This window comes from Hypanus sabinus, chromosome 4, assembly GCF_030144855.1.
Source record: "Hypanus sabinus isolate sHypSab1 chromosome 4, sHypSab1.hap1, whole genome shotgun sequence".
Lineage (NCBI taxonomy): Eukaryota > Metazoa > Chordata > Chondrichthyes > Myliobatiformes > Dasyatidae > Hypanus > Hypanus sabinus.
Genome location: NC_082709.1, coordinates 74,246,597 through 74,265,957, shown reverse-complemented (window position 1 = coordinate 74,265,957; position 19,361 = coordinate 74,246,597). Strand labels below are relative to the sequence as shown.

Sequence of the window (19,361 nt, the reverse complement as noted above, 5' to 3'; positions counted from 1 at the left end):
AAAAAGATAAATCTGATTATATTAATATTGCAACAGCAATGATCCCTTGTTTCTTTAATTGCCTTATTATCATTCCCTGCTGATGTGACATATTGCCCCTTTTGTCATCTGATCCCTCTACCTTCCAGCAAATCACAAATATTCCCTTCCGGACTTCCCTACCCATTACTCTCCAAGCACTCCTTTCTGCCTTTTATATTTCCTTATAAATTACTAACTCAGTAATACATTCACCGTCTAATGTGACACTGACATGAAAGATTTCACTTGACCTGCTGGCTATTTCCAGTACTTTCTTTCTTTACTCTTAATGTAGCGTACACTCAGTGGCCACTTTATCAGGTAGAAGAGTGAAACCGGTGTAATCTGCTGCTGTAGTCCGATCCACTCCAAGATTCACTGTGTTGTGCATGCAGAGATGCTTTTCTGTACACCACTGCAGTACTACATATTTATTTGAGGTACTCTTGTTTTCCTGTCAGCTTGAACCAATCTGGCCATTCTCCTCTGATCCCTCTCATTGACAAAGCATTTTGACCCACGGAACTGCCGCTCACTGGATGTATTTTATTTCTCACATCATTCTCTATAAACTCCAGAGACTGCTGTGTGTGAAAACCCCATGAGATCAGCAGTTTCTGAGATGCCCAAACCACCTCAGATGGCATCAGCAATCACTCCGTGGTCAAAGTCACTTAGATCACATTTCCTCCCCATTCTGATGTTTGGTCTGAACAACAGCCAAACCACGTGACCATGTCTGCATGCTTTTATTCATTGAGTTACTGCCAAATGATGGGCTGATTAGATCTTTGCATTAATAAGCAGGTGTGGCCACTGAGTGTGAATACTAGGCTGTAAACTGCTCTGGAAGGTCTTGAAGTTTCTCATCAGGAAGATGCAGTAGTTAGAAGTGAAGATTAAGAGGAATGTTGGGAAACTGAAGAATAACTCAATTCAATACTTAATATATGCATTAAGATTTAACTAACTTATGTAGTGCATTAACCAAGCCATCTAACTGAGTTATTGTAAGCTCATGGTTACCTTGTTGTCTATAGCATTTTCCATTTCTTTCTGTAGTTTAAAGATCTGTTCCTTTAGCTCATCGATTTCCTGGTTCTTCTCCCGCAGCAAAGCATGAGGCAGCTGTAATCCTGGCACTCTGTCTTTATCTGCTTCCGAATCCAAACGCATTTGGAGGCTAGCTATATCTTCCTGCATTGGGAATGATAGGAAGATGTGTTGGAAGATGCAAATCAATAGATTATTTGGTAACAGTCCTAAATACAATGCTTGGTAAAAAACCAGAAGTGATCATATTTTGTTAAGACATGCATTTTGGGTTGGTGATTTACAAGCATCTTTTACTAACAGAGATTCAGAAGGAATATACTTGCCTTTAAGCAGATATTCTCCTCCTGGAGCTGGTTAATTGCCATTGCTGACTGCTTTGTTTGTATCTCCAGCTGCATATTTAATTGGAGCATCTCGTCGTTTTTATTCATTAAATCCTCTTGGAACTGATCAAGTTGCTCCTCAAGGATTTGGATCTAGAAAATAACAAAATATACATTATATTACTTAAAGCGATAATGAATATTGTACCGCACAAATTCCAGCATGCGTCTTACCTTAATGAACATTAGAAACATGTTACACAGGTATGTACAACCATTTACTGCAATCAAGACCAACTAAAGAGAACATCATTTGAACAATTTTCACCTATGTTCCTTAATACCTCAAGATTTTTTAAAAAATGTTTGAACTTGTAAATAGAAGATTGAGAGAAAGGAAAAAATGCACATCAGATCCTTTGCCACCTCTGTGGGGGGAGTTGCCGATTGTGCATTAAACAAATTGATTATTTCTGAAGCAGTGATACTGAACCAAATGGTAATTCTATGATTTCATGAAGTCCATGACAGAAAACCACTGGGGTCATATCTGAACTCAAAGCAACTGAGATTTTTGTGCATTCTGCTGAAGTGCAAAAATAAAGATATTCATAGCATTAATATTGCATCTTCAATAATTCCTGACCAGAAATTCAAACAATAATTATTCTTCTCTTTAGCTGGTTGTATACTTGGTTTGTAGGTGTAGAGGGTAAAACTTCCAATTGCTTATCAGTTTCATTCTCCTCACAACACTGAAATCCTACACTGTTGCAGTCTGATGAAAACTCTGGTTTTCTCTCCATAGCCAGTAGCTGACCTGCTATACGCTTCCAACATTCTCAGTTTCTGATTTCTCAAACTCACTCTTTTTACTTTGAGGTGTGACTTGTTCCAAATATTTGTGGGTAATGTTTCCATTCAGGAATGATTTGTATTAAAGAACACCAGGATTGCACAGAGCTGATCATCAAGATTACAAAGCAGCTGACTGCAGATACGTTTCAAAGGCAGGTAAACATGGCAGGTAAACACTAATAAGGAATTTGTGGACCAGTCTAATAAACCATTGCACTATGGAATGAATAAAATTGTTTCCCTCAATTGTACCTTCTCTTCCTTCGTCTGGAGAGCTTGTCGTTCATTCTGTAACTGCTCTTTCAGTGCCTGATCAGGAAGTCCTTCAGCAGGCACTCTATGTCTAGCTTCATCCAGTTTTGACTGTAGAGCAGAGATCTGCATCAGATTACTATATTGCTGTTGCTGCAGAGATTCCTTGTCCTGTCAAAAATACAATATATTGGTTCTGCTAATGCCTTTTTAAAGAAACATCTTATTTTGATTCATTAAATTTAATTTTGTTTCAGATATTAATTTTCTATATTTATATAATTTCACCAGATCAACACAAGAGTTAGGAGCAGTAAAGCACGTAGCTGCTCCTCTATTTTGTAAAATTATCACCAATCTGCCCGCAGCCTCTGCTATAAATTCCCTTCTAACCTTGGTAATTTTTCACCTCCTTGCTTATCGTATCTATTTAGCACTGGAAATTTGGAGAGAGTGAGTTACAAAGATTCATGACTCCTAAGAAATAGGAGTCCTCACTCATCTCTCTCTTGAATGGGTGCGTGGCATCTTATTTTTATTCGCACCCTGATCCTCCATCAAGAGAAAATATTTGCTCTGTATCAATCCTGTTTAAACTCTTTAGGAACTTTTAGATCTCAAATCAACTCAATTGATTAAAGTAAATTATCCTTCCTATAATTTTTATTTCAGCTTTCTTTTTAGCTTGTGACCTGCTGGAAAGAGAAAGGAGCCAAACACCTTCAAGCTGATGCACTAGTTGATATTACTTATGATTGGTTTGATGGTTTTATGGACAAGTTTGCAGATGATACAAAGATATATACTGTACTATACAGATATATATATATAGCAACTGTACCTAAGACTTTTGCACATATATCACAATACTATAGTATACACTATAGTACTGCACTGCACTGCTGCCTCAAAAATAATTTCATGATGATAAACCTGATTCTGATATGGACTGAGAGTGGAAATGGGGACAAGGAGAGGGGAGGCATTGTTGCAAAAAGGGGAAGGTAGATGGGAAGCGCCAGAGGGACATCCTGTAATTATCAATAATCCAATTGTCTGTAATCAAACATCCTTGCCTGGTGTCTCAGGGCTGGGTCTGTCTACACCTGTGCCGCCCCCTCCCGCCACACTCCTCCTCTGCCACCTGCCCCATACCCTTCCTGCAGTGCTCCACCATCACCAGATCCAACATCCTTTACTCCCACCAGATTTACAAACTCGCTCCCTGCTCCACGTTGACTAACACAGTACTGTGCAAAAGTCTGAGGCACCACAGCTCTAAGATGTGCCTAAGACTTGCACAGTACTCTAGGCAGAGGGGAGGCAGTGTTGAGGAGGCAGGAAGTCTGCAGAAGGGCTCAGAGACAGATTAGGAGAACGGGCAAAGAAGTGGCAAATGGAATACAGTGTGGGGAAATGTACGATCATGCACTTTGGTCGAAGGAATAAAGGCATCGACTATTTTCTAAATGGAGATGCAAAGGGACTTCAGAGACCTAGTACGGGATTCCCTTAAAGTTAACTTCAGGTTGAGTTGGTAAGTAAGGAAAGCAAATGCAATGTTAGCATTCATTTTGAGAGCACTTAGCCTCATGACACTTTTAAGCTTTAAACTCTTTGAAAGGACCCACACCATCTGGGATATGTCCTTTTTGAGTTACTACCATCAGGGAAAAAGTAAGGTATAGGAATCTGAAGACCTACACTCACCAATTTAAGAACAGCTTCTTTCCCTTTTAACATCAGTTTTCTGAAGAGTCTACGAACATGTTGACACTACTTAATTATTCCTTCTTTGGCATTATTTATTTTGTAATTTATAGTAACTTTTTGCACTCTTCTGCTGCTGCAAAACAAATTTCCTGACCTACAAGTCACTGATAATTAACCTGATCCTGATTGTCATGAGGAGAAAGGATATCAGCTTTTCTCCTCCACAGAATTTCCTCACTACCACACTGAGCAAACATTCGCCCTATTGTGCTGGAGTGAATCTTTGAAAAGATACAATTGCTGAAGCAGATTACCTGTGACAGTTCTTCCTCTTTTCGCCTCATTTTCTGGATCTCTTGCTCAAGTTGAACAATCCGCTTTTCTGAATCAGCATGTGATAATGCTGCCTCCTCAAGCTCTTTGATCTGTGCTTCCAATTTGGTTATTTCTTCACTTTGTTCCTGCATTTCATGCTCGAGACGTTCCTTAGTCAGCAAAAGCACACTATTGTCATCAGTCTTTGATCGAATTTGTGCCTCCATGGTTTCCAGCTTAAGAGGAAAATGCACAGGTACATAAATGCTGAGTGTAAGCAGAGTTCTTACAATATTTTTTCACACTGGTTGGGGAAGTCTTCTTGAAGTTCAACAACTACACAAACTTTGTTCATTGCATTACTTACATTAGAAATGGCTCTGCGCAAGTAGTACAATTCAGCACTTAATGGAGAAGTTAATTTGGTTAATTAACCTACTGGTTAGCAAGATTTGGAAGGATTAATAACATATAGTTACTACAAAATTTATAGATTTCTAGATTGTGAATCTTGAAAGTAGAAACCCTACCCATAATTTTGCCACTTGGAGGAACAAGTCAACTTAAAACTGAGAACATGAGAGAATGACTTGCAACATCCCAATCAAATCAGTGAATGCAAATGATTCGATTGCGCTGTTGTTAGGAGCTGCTATGGATATGATGGGCTAAAAGTCCTGTATTGTAATAAGAATCACATTAGCTTGCATTGAAAATATTTCATCGTTGTTTCATTGCTGCTATAGCTCAACACAGGCAGATTCAATTTAACAGCTCTACAAATAAAAGCATTATTAGACAGAATGCAACAGTTCAAGTAGATAACTTCAAGGAGAATTTGATGATTATCATATCATCCAAACGAATTAAAGTAAAAGAAAACAAAAGAGTACTAGCAGATACCAGCTTTGAATAATTGACTAACCAAATGGTGTAATCTTGAATGGAATATCTGCTTGGACTTCAAAAATATCAACAAATAGTTCTTATCCCTAAACCCTTTTCACTTATGCAGGCAACTTACTTCAAAACCCCACAATAAATATATTCAACCTTGAGCTCATGCACTGTCAAAGTACGGAAAACAATAAAACCAGGGAGGTTTGTAAATTACATTATTTTTTGTTTCAGAGTAACCACATCATTACATCTCACAAAACTGAAAGCAAAAAGCTGCAAATGTTGAAGACCTAAAATAAAAATAGATGTTCAGAAGTGTTCTGATGATGGGTCACTGAATTGAAACATCACTTTGTTCTTCAGTTCCTCTGTTCATTCAGTCTTTTGTGTCTTGTATAAATCTTTGAAAGCTATTATCTCCTTCACAGCACAAGCCAAGCAGCATAAACGACAAATGAGCTCAATGCCTTTTATGCTCACTTTAACTGCCAGAACATGGAAGTACTGTCATGAACCACCACAACTCCCAGTGGCGCAGTGTTTTCACCTCTTTGGCCGGCACAATAGCATTCAACAGGAGGGTGAATCCACAGAAAGCATCTGGCCGAGTACTGAAGATCTGTACTAAATCAAAAGGATGGAATGTTTACTGACATCAGCCACATGCTTTGGCAGTCTGAAGTACCCACCTACTTCAAGTAGGCTTCAATCATACCAGTGCCAAGAAGAACGTGCTAACCTGCATCAATGACCATCGCCCAGAAACACTTACATCCACTGTAATGAAGTGCTTTGAGTGGTTGGTCATGAAGCATATCAACTTCTGCCTGAGGAGTGACTGGATCTGCCTAAATTTGCCTAGCGTCACAACAGATCAACAGGAGATGTCATTTCATTGGTTCTTCATTCACCTCTGGAACATCTGCCTGGTGAATATGCATACATCAGAATGCTCTTCATTTACTATGTCAGCATTTAATACCATCATCCCCCTCAAAACTAATCACCAAGTCCATACAAACTTCAGTAGGGATTAGTGGCAACATCTCCTCCACAATCACCATCAGCACAGGAACACCACAAGGCTGTGTGCTTAGCCTCTGCTTTACATGCTTTATATCTACGTTTGCGTGGTTATGTATAGCTCTCATGCCTTAATTAAGTTTGCCTATGACGCTACTATTGTTGGCTGAATCAAAGGTGCCTACAAACTGGCATGTAGGAGGGAGATTGGAAATCTATTTGCATGGTGCCACTAGCAATCAGCTTCAGCAGAACAAGAGAGTGGATTACTGACAACGGGAGGAAGAAACTGGAGGGCCATGACCTGGTCCTCATTACAGCACATCATCTCAAACTTTGACAAAAGTCTATAGATACATAGTCGAGTGTACTCTAACCAGTTTGACAGGGGGACATGAACTGGAGGATAGGCTGAAGAAGGGGCAGTTGACAGATAAGTAAATGTGGTGAATAATCAGACTATGAGGAAAGACAGGCAGTTAGTGGGATGAAGTGTAATATACATCTAAAAAAACTTTCTGTATCCTCTTTTGTGCTATTGTTTAGCTTACTTTCATATTTGATCTTGCCTCTCCTTATGGCTTTTTTAGTTGCCTTCTGTTAGCTTTTAAAAGCTTCCCAATCTTCTATCTTAGGGTTAGTGCTAGTTATCAATCACTCAACTGAAATAGCTTTGCACTATATACTTTAGAAAGCAAACTTAAATGCTTTTAACCAAGCTCTTGAAGATTTATAGTTCCAAGTCTATAAATTTAAGACTGTTCTACTGCCCCAGAAAGGAACTAACAAGATTGCATAGCTGTATAAATACCCAGTACTTGTCACTGTGTATCCTAGGACTGGGAAAAATTGCAGCAGCCTTGGCAGAGATATTTATGTCAAGGTTAGCCAGAGGTGATGTATCAGATTACTAATATTATGCCTTACTTAAGAAGAACTGCAAGAGGAAGCCAGAGATCTTCAGGTTGGTATGCCAGAAATAATTTGGAGGAAAAGGCAAGAACTGATTAGGGATAGTCAGCATGGCTCTATGTGTGGGGAATTCAGGTCTCAAGAATTTGACGGAATTATCTTGAAGGTGTGACCAGCAAATTAACGAGATTGGTAGATTTTTGTCTATATTGACTTTTGACAGGATCCTGCATTGTAGGATGAGCCAGAAGGTAAGAACACATGGGATCCAGGATGAGCTGAACAAACGGGCACAAAGTTAACCTGGTGGTAGAAATCTGAAGGTGGTAGTGAAGGGTTGTTTTTTGGATTGGAGTCCTGTGGCCAGTAGTGTACCAGTGCTGGGCCTATGCTGCATATCAGCTTTTATAATAATTTGGATGAGAATGAAGTTTGTAGATGACCAAAACTAGAGGTATGGAGGACAGTGAAGAAGGTTATTCAAGGATCTAGATCAGCTGGGAAAGAGGGTCAAGGACTGGCAGATGAAATTTAACAAGTTAGTGCAAAGTGTTGTAATTTATCCATATAATCGTTTGCAGAGAAACTTGGTTACAATAATGGGCAGGGGCTTTTGGAAAATTTCAAGAAGCAAAACTCTTGTGATTGATCCAGTTAGAAAAATGGTAACAAGTATTATCCAAAAAAAAAGCTACGTGTGTTTTGAGAGAGAGAAGGGGTTTTGTGATTAGCAATGGATAGAAAAAGCTCAGTCAGTATTAGCCCTATTAAACCCATCACTGCAAGCCAAAATAGGTTTAAGCAAACCATCTTCCCCCAAAAGGCATTGTCAAAGTACCTGGGCTAGATTACAGTGAAGATATCCACTCAGTGGCCACTTTATTAGGTGCACCTGCTCATTAATACAAATATCTAATCAGCCAATCACGTGGCAGCATCTCATTGCATTAAAGCATGTGGACATGGTCAAGAGGTTGTTTTGTTATGCAGACCAAACATCAGAATAAGGTGGTTCGAGTATCTCAAAGACTGCTGATCTCCTGGGATTTTCACACACAACAGTCTCTGGAGTTTACAGAGAATGGTGCAAAAACAAAAACCATCCAGTGAGAAGCAGTGGGCAAGAACACTTGTTAATGAGAGGTCAGAGAAGGTGCCAGTGACCAATGGCAGACAACTCACAAAACTACTAGATACTCAGGTAGGTATACTTTTTCTGAACTGTGATTGCTGCAGTCTTCAGCCTGTAATTGCCCTTTCAAGGACGCACTTTTTAACTGACTAAACAATCTGGTACTTTTACAATCTCCTAGCATATGTGGCAAACTAGACTCTCAAGAGCACAGATACGGGAAGATGAACATGTAGTCAGCTCCATTACTCCGCACTGATTGAAAAGTCGAGCAAGATTAGAATCAAGAAGGCCGAGAACAGAAAATGAACAGGTGTTCAGCGCTATCTGCCTGCATTTGACTGGTCTCCTTTTTGCATCACCATTGGGCAGGAGGTGCAGAAACCTTGGGTCCCACACTGCCAGATTCCAGAGCAGCTATCGCCCTGCAGCCATCAGACTCCTGAGCTCTCTCCAGCCGCCACTACGCCAAACGGGCTGCATCTGCCTCTTTCAGCCATGGAGCCACTTTCAGGGGCTCTCCAGTTCATGCTCCATGTGTTTTTGTTTACTTTTTTAAAAATTACTTGTGCAATTTGATCAAGGCACCAAGGCTCACCTCACTACTCCGTGAGGTTTACTCACCTCAGAGCTAAACTGACTCTGCAACTGTGGCCTGCAACCATCAGCACTCTCCTCAGCACTGAACTGGCTCCATGGATACGGCCAAGTCATTGACCTCTTGGTCCAGCTTCACTCCCTCAACACTGAACTGGCTCCATGGATACGGCCAAGTCATTGACCTCTTGGGCCAGCTTCACTCCCTCAGCACTTAACTGGCTCCATGGATACATCCTACAGACATTGACCTCTTGGTCCAGCTTCACTCCCTCAGCACTTAACTGGCTCCATGGATACAGCCTACAGACATTGACCTCTTGGGCTGGCTTCACTCCCTCAGCACTGAACTGGCTCCATGGATACGGCCAAGTCATTGACCTCTTGGTCCAGCTTCACTCCCTCAGCACTGAACTGGCTCCACAGCTGTGACTTTGCAGTTAATGCTTTGTGTGTCTGCTTTGTCTTTTTTTTGCACAATTTGTTCTCTTCTTCCCACCCCCCCCCCCCAACCCCACATACATTGGGTGTTTGACAACCTTTGTTGTGTGGGTTTTTTAAAAATCTGGGTTCTATTTTGATTCTTTGTTCGTGGCTGCCTGCAAGAAGACAAATCCCAAGGTATACAGTATGTATACAGTATACATACTTTAATAAATGTACTTTAAACTTTGAGAAAATTCAGGCTGGTTCAAACTAACAGGAAAGTGACAGTAACTCAAATATCTATAGATTTCAACAGTGGTGTGCAGAGAAGTATCTCAGAATGTACAACAAGTTGAACCTTGAAGTGGTTGGGCTACGGCAGCAGAAGACCACAAACATACTCAGTAGCCACTTTATTAGATACAAGAGGTACCAAATGAAGTGACCCACACGATGGACATCTGAACCCTCATATCAATACACACCTAACGGACATCCCAGCCATCATATTCAATACGCACTTGATGGCATCCCAACCCTCATAACATTACCCACCTGATGGACATCCCAATGCTCATATACCTCATTCAACTGAAACAAAGACTGTTTTCTAAATACAGCTGGTCTAAGAACAGGTCACCTGCACAGCTAATGTGAGCTTCTCACATCACTGCCTCTGCCACATACAAAGTTGATATTTATGAGACTATATATCCGTTTAGTCAGCACTGTCACCAGGAATTCCTGCAGATCGCTCAGACTTCATTGTTCTTTATAACGAAAAATGTTGTTAAAGAAACTGGCGCATGGACCACTTTATCAACAATTTCATCAGCCAAAATTAAATAATCTGCACAAATCAAAAGCTCTGGGTTATAATCTTCAACATCCAGTGTATCTCTGCTTGAATTGACCTTATGACTACAGTGGATTCTGGTTAACTAGGGCACATTGGGACCAGTACATTTTGGTCCAATTAAACCTGTGCTCCAATTAGTTGAAGTTTCACGGAAATAGTTAAAAAGGCATTTTAAAAAAACAAATTGAGTAACAAATTATGTACTTAAATGAAATAGAGAACAAATTAGAACACTGCCAATGGTACTTCAGTACTATAAAATTGTGTATCAGTTTCTCAGTTGATGATGGCACACATCCAGCGCACACATGAATAAAGTCAATTCAGACACTTAGTGCAGATAATGGAGTGCCTTCATAATGCTTTCGACAATTGTACCCTCCAAATCACTGCAACATTCAAGATGACTGTTGATATCTTCAAATTCTTCATAGTTCCTAACTTGTTCAAGTAGTGAAATGGTTGCATTTTCACTCCCAACTGTCTCTGACATTTCCAAGCCTGACTGCTTGAAACCACAGTGAGAAAAACAATTCTGAACTGTCTTATAGTGTACATCTTGCCAAATGTCAGTGACACAAACGCATGCCATTTTAAAACTGTTTGCTCTAAGCACATTGTAGTGTCTAATGGCCACACAAGCACACATGACTGACACTAGTTAGAACCTGTTCAGCAGATCTCCTGCCCCAATTAAGCTGCACAGTGTCCCAAATAAACAAAGGGAATCCCGGCTATCTTTCGATTTGTTTTTGGTCTTTAAGAGCTGTTCAAATAAGAGGTTGCTTCAATTAACCGATGGGATCCACTGCATTTGATTTTTTGGAAAAAATGTATGGAACACTTTTGATACATCCCATCTAAAAATCAGTAGGACAAGGGCATTGATGAAGACGTTTTTACTGAAGGATCAATCCCATTTGATATCTGCAACTTTCTATTTAGAAGATTCTATAAACTAGATCAGCAGGAAACTTATTAATAAATTTAGCTTTTAACCTGATCTTTTTCCTGTTGTTTGATCAGAGTCATAATACCTTCCACGCCTTCCATCGCAGCAATCCTTATGAAATGAGGTATTGCAGAACAATGTGCTGATTTAAAACTTAACCAAAACCACATCACACTCATCATACTTTTATCAATTTTCTTATGACATGGAAGGAAGATGTTCAGCCCATCAAGTCTATGCTGGCCCATCACTCAGATTTCTTCATTTACAACTTATTCTCTTTTATATGTCTACTGATTGCTGATTTCCCCAAACTCTGCCACTTAAACTTCAGGTAGTATAAAGGGGCCAATTAAGTGTAAAGGGGGTTTCTTCTTTTTTCTTTGTTACTGTTGGGAAAGGGCTTCTTTGTTTTGTTAAAAGCAGGAATGTTTCTTTGATGCGAGAGAGTGCTGGGAGAATTGTATTCCTTTGTAAACCAAATGGGGATTAATGTTCTGAGTCTGTAAGCTTTTGTTGACGGGCTTTTGGGGAGATCGGCGCGAGGGGGTTGAGAGAGAGGACGCAATGCTGTAAGCTGGGCGAGGAACGGACCCCAAGCAGGCGTCCGAGGCCAGGAGGTACTCCGAGGAGGGGGGATGAAGCTAGATGTGCTTGGTTGACCACTCGGAGAGTCCTGAGCTGCGAGTCGAGGAGTTTGGAGGGGGTCGAATGGTGGCCAGAAGACTTCAGTAATTGGGAGGGGGGATGAAGCTAGATGTGCTTGGTTGACCACTCGGAGAGTCCTGAGCTGCGAGTCGAGGAGTTTGGAGGGGGTCGAATGGTGGCCAGAAGACTTCAGTAATTGGGAGGGGGGATGAAGCTAGATGTGCTTGGTTGACCACTCAGAGGGTCCTGAGCTGCGAGTCGAGGAGTTTGGAGGGGGTCGAATGGTGGCCAGAAGACTTCAGTAATTGAGCTCCAACAGTTGTGCACGAAGTGGTTTGGACTTTGATAAGTTTGGCGCCTTTTCTTTATTTTTTTCTCTTCATATATACTGTATCGTTATTAATCACTTAGTTATAGTAACCTTTATAAATTGTACTCATTTAATCGCTTATGGTGTACTGTCTGTTTTTATGCGAGGCGGGGACATCACACAGCATCCACACCAGCTGATTACCCAGTTTGGCGGGGCCAAAGGCTGCTCCCCCTAGGCGAGAATGAGCTGAGCGAGCCTGAGGTGACCCAGGGGGTTACATAAGCAACCAACCAGGACACTAATGGGATGTGGAAGGAAGCTACAACTCCTAGGGAAAAGCACAGTTAGAAAAACTACCAATTCCACAAATTCTGTACCAGAAGTCTGGTTCAACCCTTGGTTACTGAAGGTGAGGGACGATAGTATTGCTTCACCATTTCAATACTACTTAATTCAGTTCTACTTCTATTCTAGATCAATTATCACTCAAGTTCTTACTGCAAATTTTTAAAAATTTCACTGCTTTCCCAAAAACTTCAGAATTACCAAAGCAGGTCACGACTATTAGCATAAAGACTATTCAAAGCATCTGAAATCTAGGTGAAGGATTTAAAAGCAACCTTTGTTACAAGAGAAACTAGATGCATCAGAAGGTAGAAATGCCAGTGGAAAGTAATTAGGAGCAAAGCAGCATGCAGCCAGGTTGTTACTGAACAAAGGCAACATTTACTCATACCTGAAGGCTCAAATAATCATTCTATAATATCCACGTTTCAGGTTTGGAGGGGTGTGGGAGAAGAAAGAAAATTTCTGTTTAGAAATGGGAATAGAGTTTCTGAATTAGAACATGCAGAATGTAATTTGAAGTGGCAGACATACCTTAGAAACGGTAAATTCACCAACTCCCTGCGATTTTAATCCTTGTTTTAACTGCATTTCCAGATTTTCTATTTCCTGCTGGAATTCATCTCGTTCGTGTTCACGCTCGACTGCTTGCTCCTGAGTGAAAAAGACTGGTATGATTTTGTAAAATTTATATTCTGCTCATCTTTTGATCCATTTTTGATAAGAATAGGCAGAACAAATACTATTGTTGATCACAATGGGCATCAGGGATTGCAAAATGAGAGGAAAATAATGTTGTTAAATCCAGGTTTGGCATGGCCTGCAATGAGTGAAATTTAATCTAGTTAAAACAAGCATAATTTTTATATAAAATTGCTGGAGGAACTCAGCAAGTCAGGCAGCATATATGGAAAGAAATAAAGGGTTAACGTTTCGGGCAGAGACCCTTCATCAGGACTGGAAAGGAAGTAGTATGTGCTACTCAAAACTTCCAGTATCTGCATAATCTCTGGTGTTTAGAATTTTTATAAGGCTTCTTAAAGTAGATACCTATTCAAAGGACAATAGCTTATGCAAAACCTGATCGTACATTACTAATCACTGAAACATTTCAGAAAAGTATGTGAAGAAAGTCATCATCAAAATTATAAAGTAAGATGATACACAAGGTAGAAGAATTTTCATCATGAGTATCAACTTGTCTGGTATCAGATGGATATTTTAGGAAATTGCAGCTTATTAGCAGAACATTTTATGTGAACAATACTACTCTGGGTTCAACTCTTTATCTGACACTTAATTATTACCTTGGTTTGCATCCTTAAAGTGTAGATGAGATATACCCTGTCAAAGATGCTGGACAAGATGGTCATCACTGGATGCACCCTTGAGTTATTTTAATTTTAATATTCCAACTGTGAATGTTTCATGTCTAACGAGACACAACTTTCAATTTAGAGTGAGGTATTTTGTAGGACCGTAAGATACAGGAGCAGAATTAGTCTATCGAGTCTGCTCCACCATTTCATCAGGCTAATCCAATTTTCCTCTCAGCCCCAATCTCCTGCCTTCTCCCTGTATCCCTTCAAAACCTGACCAATCAAGAATCTATTAACCTCTCCCTTAAATACACATAAAGACTTGGCCTCCACAGTTGCCTGTGGCAAAGAATTCCACACATTCACCACCATCTGGCTAAAGAAATTCCACCGCCTCTCCACTCTAAAAGGACGCCCCACTAAGCTGAGGTTGGTCTTAGACTCTCCCACCACAGGAAACATCCCCTCCCCACATCCACTTGAATTCTATCAAGGCTTTTCTCCATTTGATAGGATTCAATGAGGTCACCCCTCATTCTTCTGAATTCTAGTGAATACAGGCCCAGAGCCATCAAACACTCTTCATGACAAACTATTCAAACCTGGAATCATTTTCATGGACCTCCTTTGAACCTCTGCAGCTTCAGCACATCCTTTCTAAGATGAGGGGCCCAAACCTGCTCACCTTACTCCAAGTGAGGCCTCACCAGTGCTTTATAAAGTTTTGACATTACATCCTTGCTTTTATATACAATAAAAGGAATCAAGAGGCAAACAATATGGAGAGCCACGACAGCTGAATACTCGTTAACAATTCAGATGCCAAACACACATGGAAATACACATGTTCAGTGAAATGTAGGCTAACTGATTTATTTATTATGTCTTTGGTACACAACTCTGCTTTACTTCTAAAACAGTTCGAAATCATTCATCCTTCAGCCCCTATCCTCAGGAGACACAAGGGGTTGTAGATGTTGGAATCTGGAGCAAAAGCTGTCTGAACTCATTGGGTCAAATAAGAACTGTGGAGGCATTAGAACATGTTGACATTTCCGTTCAAAACTATGCATGTCCCAATCCTGCTGAGTTCTTCCAGAGTTTATCTTTCTCCCTCTTTAAGTATATTACCCTACCAGCACCAGTTCAGATAATAGCCGATTCCAATCAGCAATTTCTAATTTATTTAACAAAATCCCAAAATGATTAATTTAGGATAAATCCAGAGACTTCAAACATATGGTTTGGACTTCCAGCAGTGGTCTGTTATTATGGGGGAAATCCTTACCAACACACCCAGATTGATGCAAGGAGGAAATTAGCGTAACAGAATAATGCTGGAAGTTTTGTTTAAATCACTATTTAATGATTTGTGGTTAGAATTGGAAACAGTTTCAAAACTTGCATTTGATACAAGATGTTAGTAGGGTGGATGTGATGCTTTGAGACGAGTAAAGGATTACTGCAACAAAACTGAGCCTCATTGATAAATGCACAACAGAGGTAGCAACAGCAAATGATTTTCAGCACCGGAAATATGGAGTGGTTTAGCTTGGATAAGAGGAATGCCTCAACAGCCTTGGATCCAGGTCATGGGTACCATGTGTGCAGGTTACAGCTTCTTCCCATGACCCTATGGACTTTCCTTGGGTGCTTTGGCTTTCTCCAGATATTGCTGGTGGGGAGGTTAACTAGCTACTCTCAACTTCCATCGGTGTAAATGAGTGACAAAATAACCACAGGATTTAGCAGGGGAGATGATGGGATGTCAGTAAATAGAGAGACAAGAAGAATGGTATAAATGTATCACTAATAGTTTGTGAACCGCGATAGGCTGAAGAGCCTGTTTCTGAGCTGTATGACTGACTAAATAAAGAGGCTATATATTCTTTGGGAAAAAATAAGGTATGGAGGATTCAAAACCATAATAATTCTTGAACCAGAGGATGTGGGCAAGATACTACACAAGTACTTTACATTTGTATTCTCAAAGGAAAAGCACAGTGGGATCAGCATGGGGTGTGCTGGTGAGTTTCAAAAGGCTCAATAAAGAACCAATAAAGTGGCTAACTTTCCAGGGCCTATAAGATCATTTATAGGTTATTAAGAGAACCAAGAGAGGACTTGATCAAGGTCTTTGTGTCCTCTCTAATCACAGGCGAGGTCTGTTGCAGAATTCTGAGGAGGGAAAGTGGGGACAATTCAGGAAATTATACACTAGTAAGCTTCTACCAGACTGTTATTGCCAGTACAATCTTCCATGCGGTGGTGTGCTGGGGCAATGACATCAACATGAGTGATGCCAACAGGATCAATAAACTGATTAGAATGGCAGGCTCTGTTATCAGAGTCAAACTGGACACACTGGAGGCTGTTGTAGAACAAAGGACCCAACAGAAAATTCTGGCAATTCTGAACAATGTTTCTCACCCTCTGCATGCCACCTTGGCTGAACAGAGGAACACTTTTAGTAACAGACTAAAACAACTGCGCTGCTTCAAAGAGTGCTATACAAGATCATTCTTACCCTCAGCCATTAGGCTCTATGATGAGTCAACCTATAGCTGGGGAAGTGATGACCCCTCCTGTTAGCTGAGGTAACTTTTTTTTCCTCTTCTAATATTTGTATATCTGTTCAGTTATAATGCTACCGTGACAGTATAATTTTCTCTGGGATCAACAGAGTATCTATCAGTGGTAGGGAACCAACTGGAGAGGATTTTTAGGGATAGGATTTACACACTTGATTGAGTATATTGAAGTGATGATGAAGAGGACTGACGTTTACTTGATCTTTCATTAATATATCTGACAAGGCCCCTTATTGAACACTAAAACACAATAGGATGTATGGGATTACGTGACTTGGTAGAATGGATTTAGAAATGGCCTGACAAGACAGGGGATAGTAATGGAAGGGTGTTGTTCTGATTAGATGTCTGTGACCAGTGATGTTCCTCAGGGATCAATGTTGGGAGCTCTGTTTGTGATACATAACTTTGACAAGTATTTACAAACCCCATTTCCAGAAAAGTTGGGATATTTTCCAAAATGCAATAAAAACAAAAATCTGTGATACATTAATTCACGTGAACCTTTATTTAACTGACAGAAGTACAAAGAGAAGATTTTCAATAGTTTTACTGACCAACTTAATTGTATTTTGTAAATATACACAAATTTAGAATTTGATGGCTGCAACACACTCAACAAAAGTTGGGACAGAGTTAAAATAAAATTGAAAAGTGCACAGAATATTCAAGTAACACCGGTTTGGAAGACTCCACATTAAGCAGGCTAACTGGTACCAGGTGCGGTATCATGACTGGGTATAAAAGTAGTGTCCATCAAAGGCTCAGTCTTTGCAAGCAAGGATGGGTTGTGGCTCACTCCTTTGTGCCAAAATTCGTGAGAGAATTGTTAGTCAGTTCAAAAGGAACATTTCCCAACACAAGATTGCAGAGAATTTAGTTCTTTCAACATCTACAGTATACAATATTGTGAAAAGATTCAGAGAGTTCAGAGACATCTCAGTGTGTAAAGGGCAAGGCCGGAAACCACTGTTGAATGCGCGTGATCTTTGAGCCCTCAGGCGGCACTGCCTAAGAAACCGTCATGCTACTGTGACAATTATAGCCACCCGGGCTCAGGAGTACTTCGGAAAACCATTGTCACTTACCACAGTCTGTCGCTGCATCCAGAAATGCAACTTGAAACTGTATTACACAAGGAGGAAGCCATACATCAACTCTATGCAGAAATGCCGGTGAGTTCTCTGGGCCCGAGCTCATCTCAGATGGACCAAAAGACTGTGGAACCATGTGCAGTGATCAGATGAGTCCACATTTCAACTAGTTTTCGGAAAAAACAGGCATCGAGTTCTCGGTGCCAAAGATGAAAACGACCATCCTGATTGTTATCAGCGAAAGGTGCAAAAGCCAGCATCTGTGATGGTATGGGGGTGCATCAGTGCCCACGGCATGGGTGAGTTGCATGTATGTGAAGGTACCATTGACTCTGAGGTGTACATTAGGATTTTAGAGAGACATATGTTACCATCAAGGTGACATCTCTTCCTGGGACGTCCATGCTTATTTCAGCAGGACAATGCCAGACCACATTCTGCACGGGCTACAACAACGTGGCTTTGTAGACACAGAGTGCGTGTGCTTGACTGGCCTGCTGCCAGTCCAGATCGATCTCCTATTGAAAATGTATGGCACATCATGAAGAGGAGAATCAGACAACGGAGACCACGGACTGTTGAGCAGCTGAAGTCTTGTATCAAGCAAGAATGGACAAAATTTCCAATTGCAAATCTACTACAATTAGTATCCTCAGTTCCAAAACGATTAAAAAGTGTTATTAAAAGGAAAGGTGATGTAACACAACGGTAAATACGCCTCTGTCCCAACTTTTGTTGAGTGTGTTGCAGCCATCAAATTCTAAATTTGTGTATATTTACAAAATACAATTAAGTTAGTCAGTAAAACTATTGAAAATCTTTTCTTTGTACTTTTGTCAGTTAAATAAAGGTTCACGTGAATTAACATATCACAGATTTTTGTTTTTATTGCATTTCGGAAAATATCCCAACCTTTCTGGAAATGGGGTTTGTAGATAATTTGATCAGTATGATTGTAGACAACACATAAATTGGTGGAGCTGTTGGTAGTGAAGAAGGTTGTCAAAGCATACAGCATGATATAGATTAGTTCCTGATAAGGGCAGAGAATGGCTGATGGGAGCTTAATTTGGACAATTTTGAGATGTTGTATTTTAGGACATCAAATGGAAGGGAAAAATTAAGAGCAGGACCTGGGGGAATTCTGATGTACAGCTTAATGCCCACGCCCAAAGTTCCCTGAAAGTGACACAAAAGTATATAGGTTGATAAATTGTTTGAAATGCTTGCCTTCATCATCAGAAAGTTAGGATGCAGTGGTCACATTTGGAGCTTCATGTGCGATACTGGTTGCCACATTAGAAAGAGTATATGGAGACTTTGGAGAGGTTCACTGGGACGCCGCCTGAATTAGATAAGCTATAACGAGAGATTGGATAAACTTGGATTGTCTTCTCTGGTGCATCAAAGGCTGAGGGGGGTATTGGTAGCTGTCTTTAAAATTATGAGCGATACAGAGAATCTGAGACTCCCCACCCCCCACAGCAGAAATATTAAATACGAAAGGGCATAACTATTAAGATAAGAGCAGAACATTTAAAAGAGATGTGTGGGGCAAGTTTTTTTTTAAATAGACTGGTTGGTACCTAGAATTAAGCTTCAGGGATGGTGGTAGAAACAGATACAAAAGTGGCATTTAGAGAGGCAGGATGGACTAACAACTTGTTATCACGGTCAGCACAGACACTGTAGGACAAAGGGCCTATTCCTAT

The 19,361-nt window shown here is 40.3% G+C and overlaps 1 protein-coding gene across 4 annotated transcripts in view; it reads right to left on the bottom strand.

Moving 5' to 3' along the window:
* pcnt (pericentrin) overlaps window positions 1-19,361 on the bottom strand; it is a 210,193-nt gene that overhangs the window by 66,000 nt on the left and 124,832 nt on the right. For 3 of the 4 annotated variants that reach the window (XM_059967417.1, XM_059967418.1, XM_059967421.1), the window contains exons 30-35: window positions 13,180-13,299; window positions 13,037-13,057; window positions 4,538-4,774; window positions 2,511-2,681; window positions 1,397-1,553; window positions 1,048-1,214 (exon numbers count right to left, since the gene is read on the bottom strand). In XM_059967417.1, the coding sequence (XP_059823400.1) occupies window positions 1,048-1,214; window positions 1,397-1,553; window positions 2,511-2,681; window positions 4,538-4,774; window positions 13,037-13,057; window positions 13,180-13,299 (873 nt within the window). The remainder of the gene's footprint in view (window positions 1-1,047; window positions 1,215-1,396; window positions 1,554-2,510; window positions 2,682-4,537; window positions 4,775-13,036; window positions 13,058-13,179; window positions 13,300-19,361) is intronic. The other variant, XM_059967419.1, reaches the window with a different exon arrangement.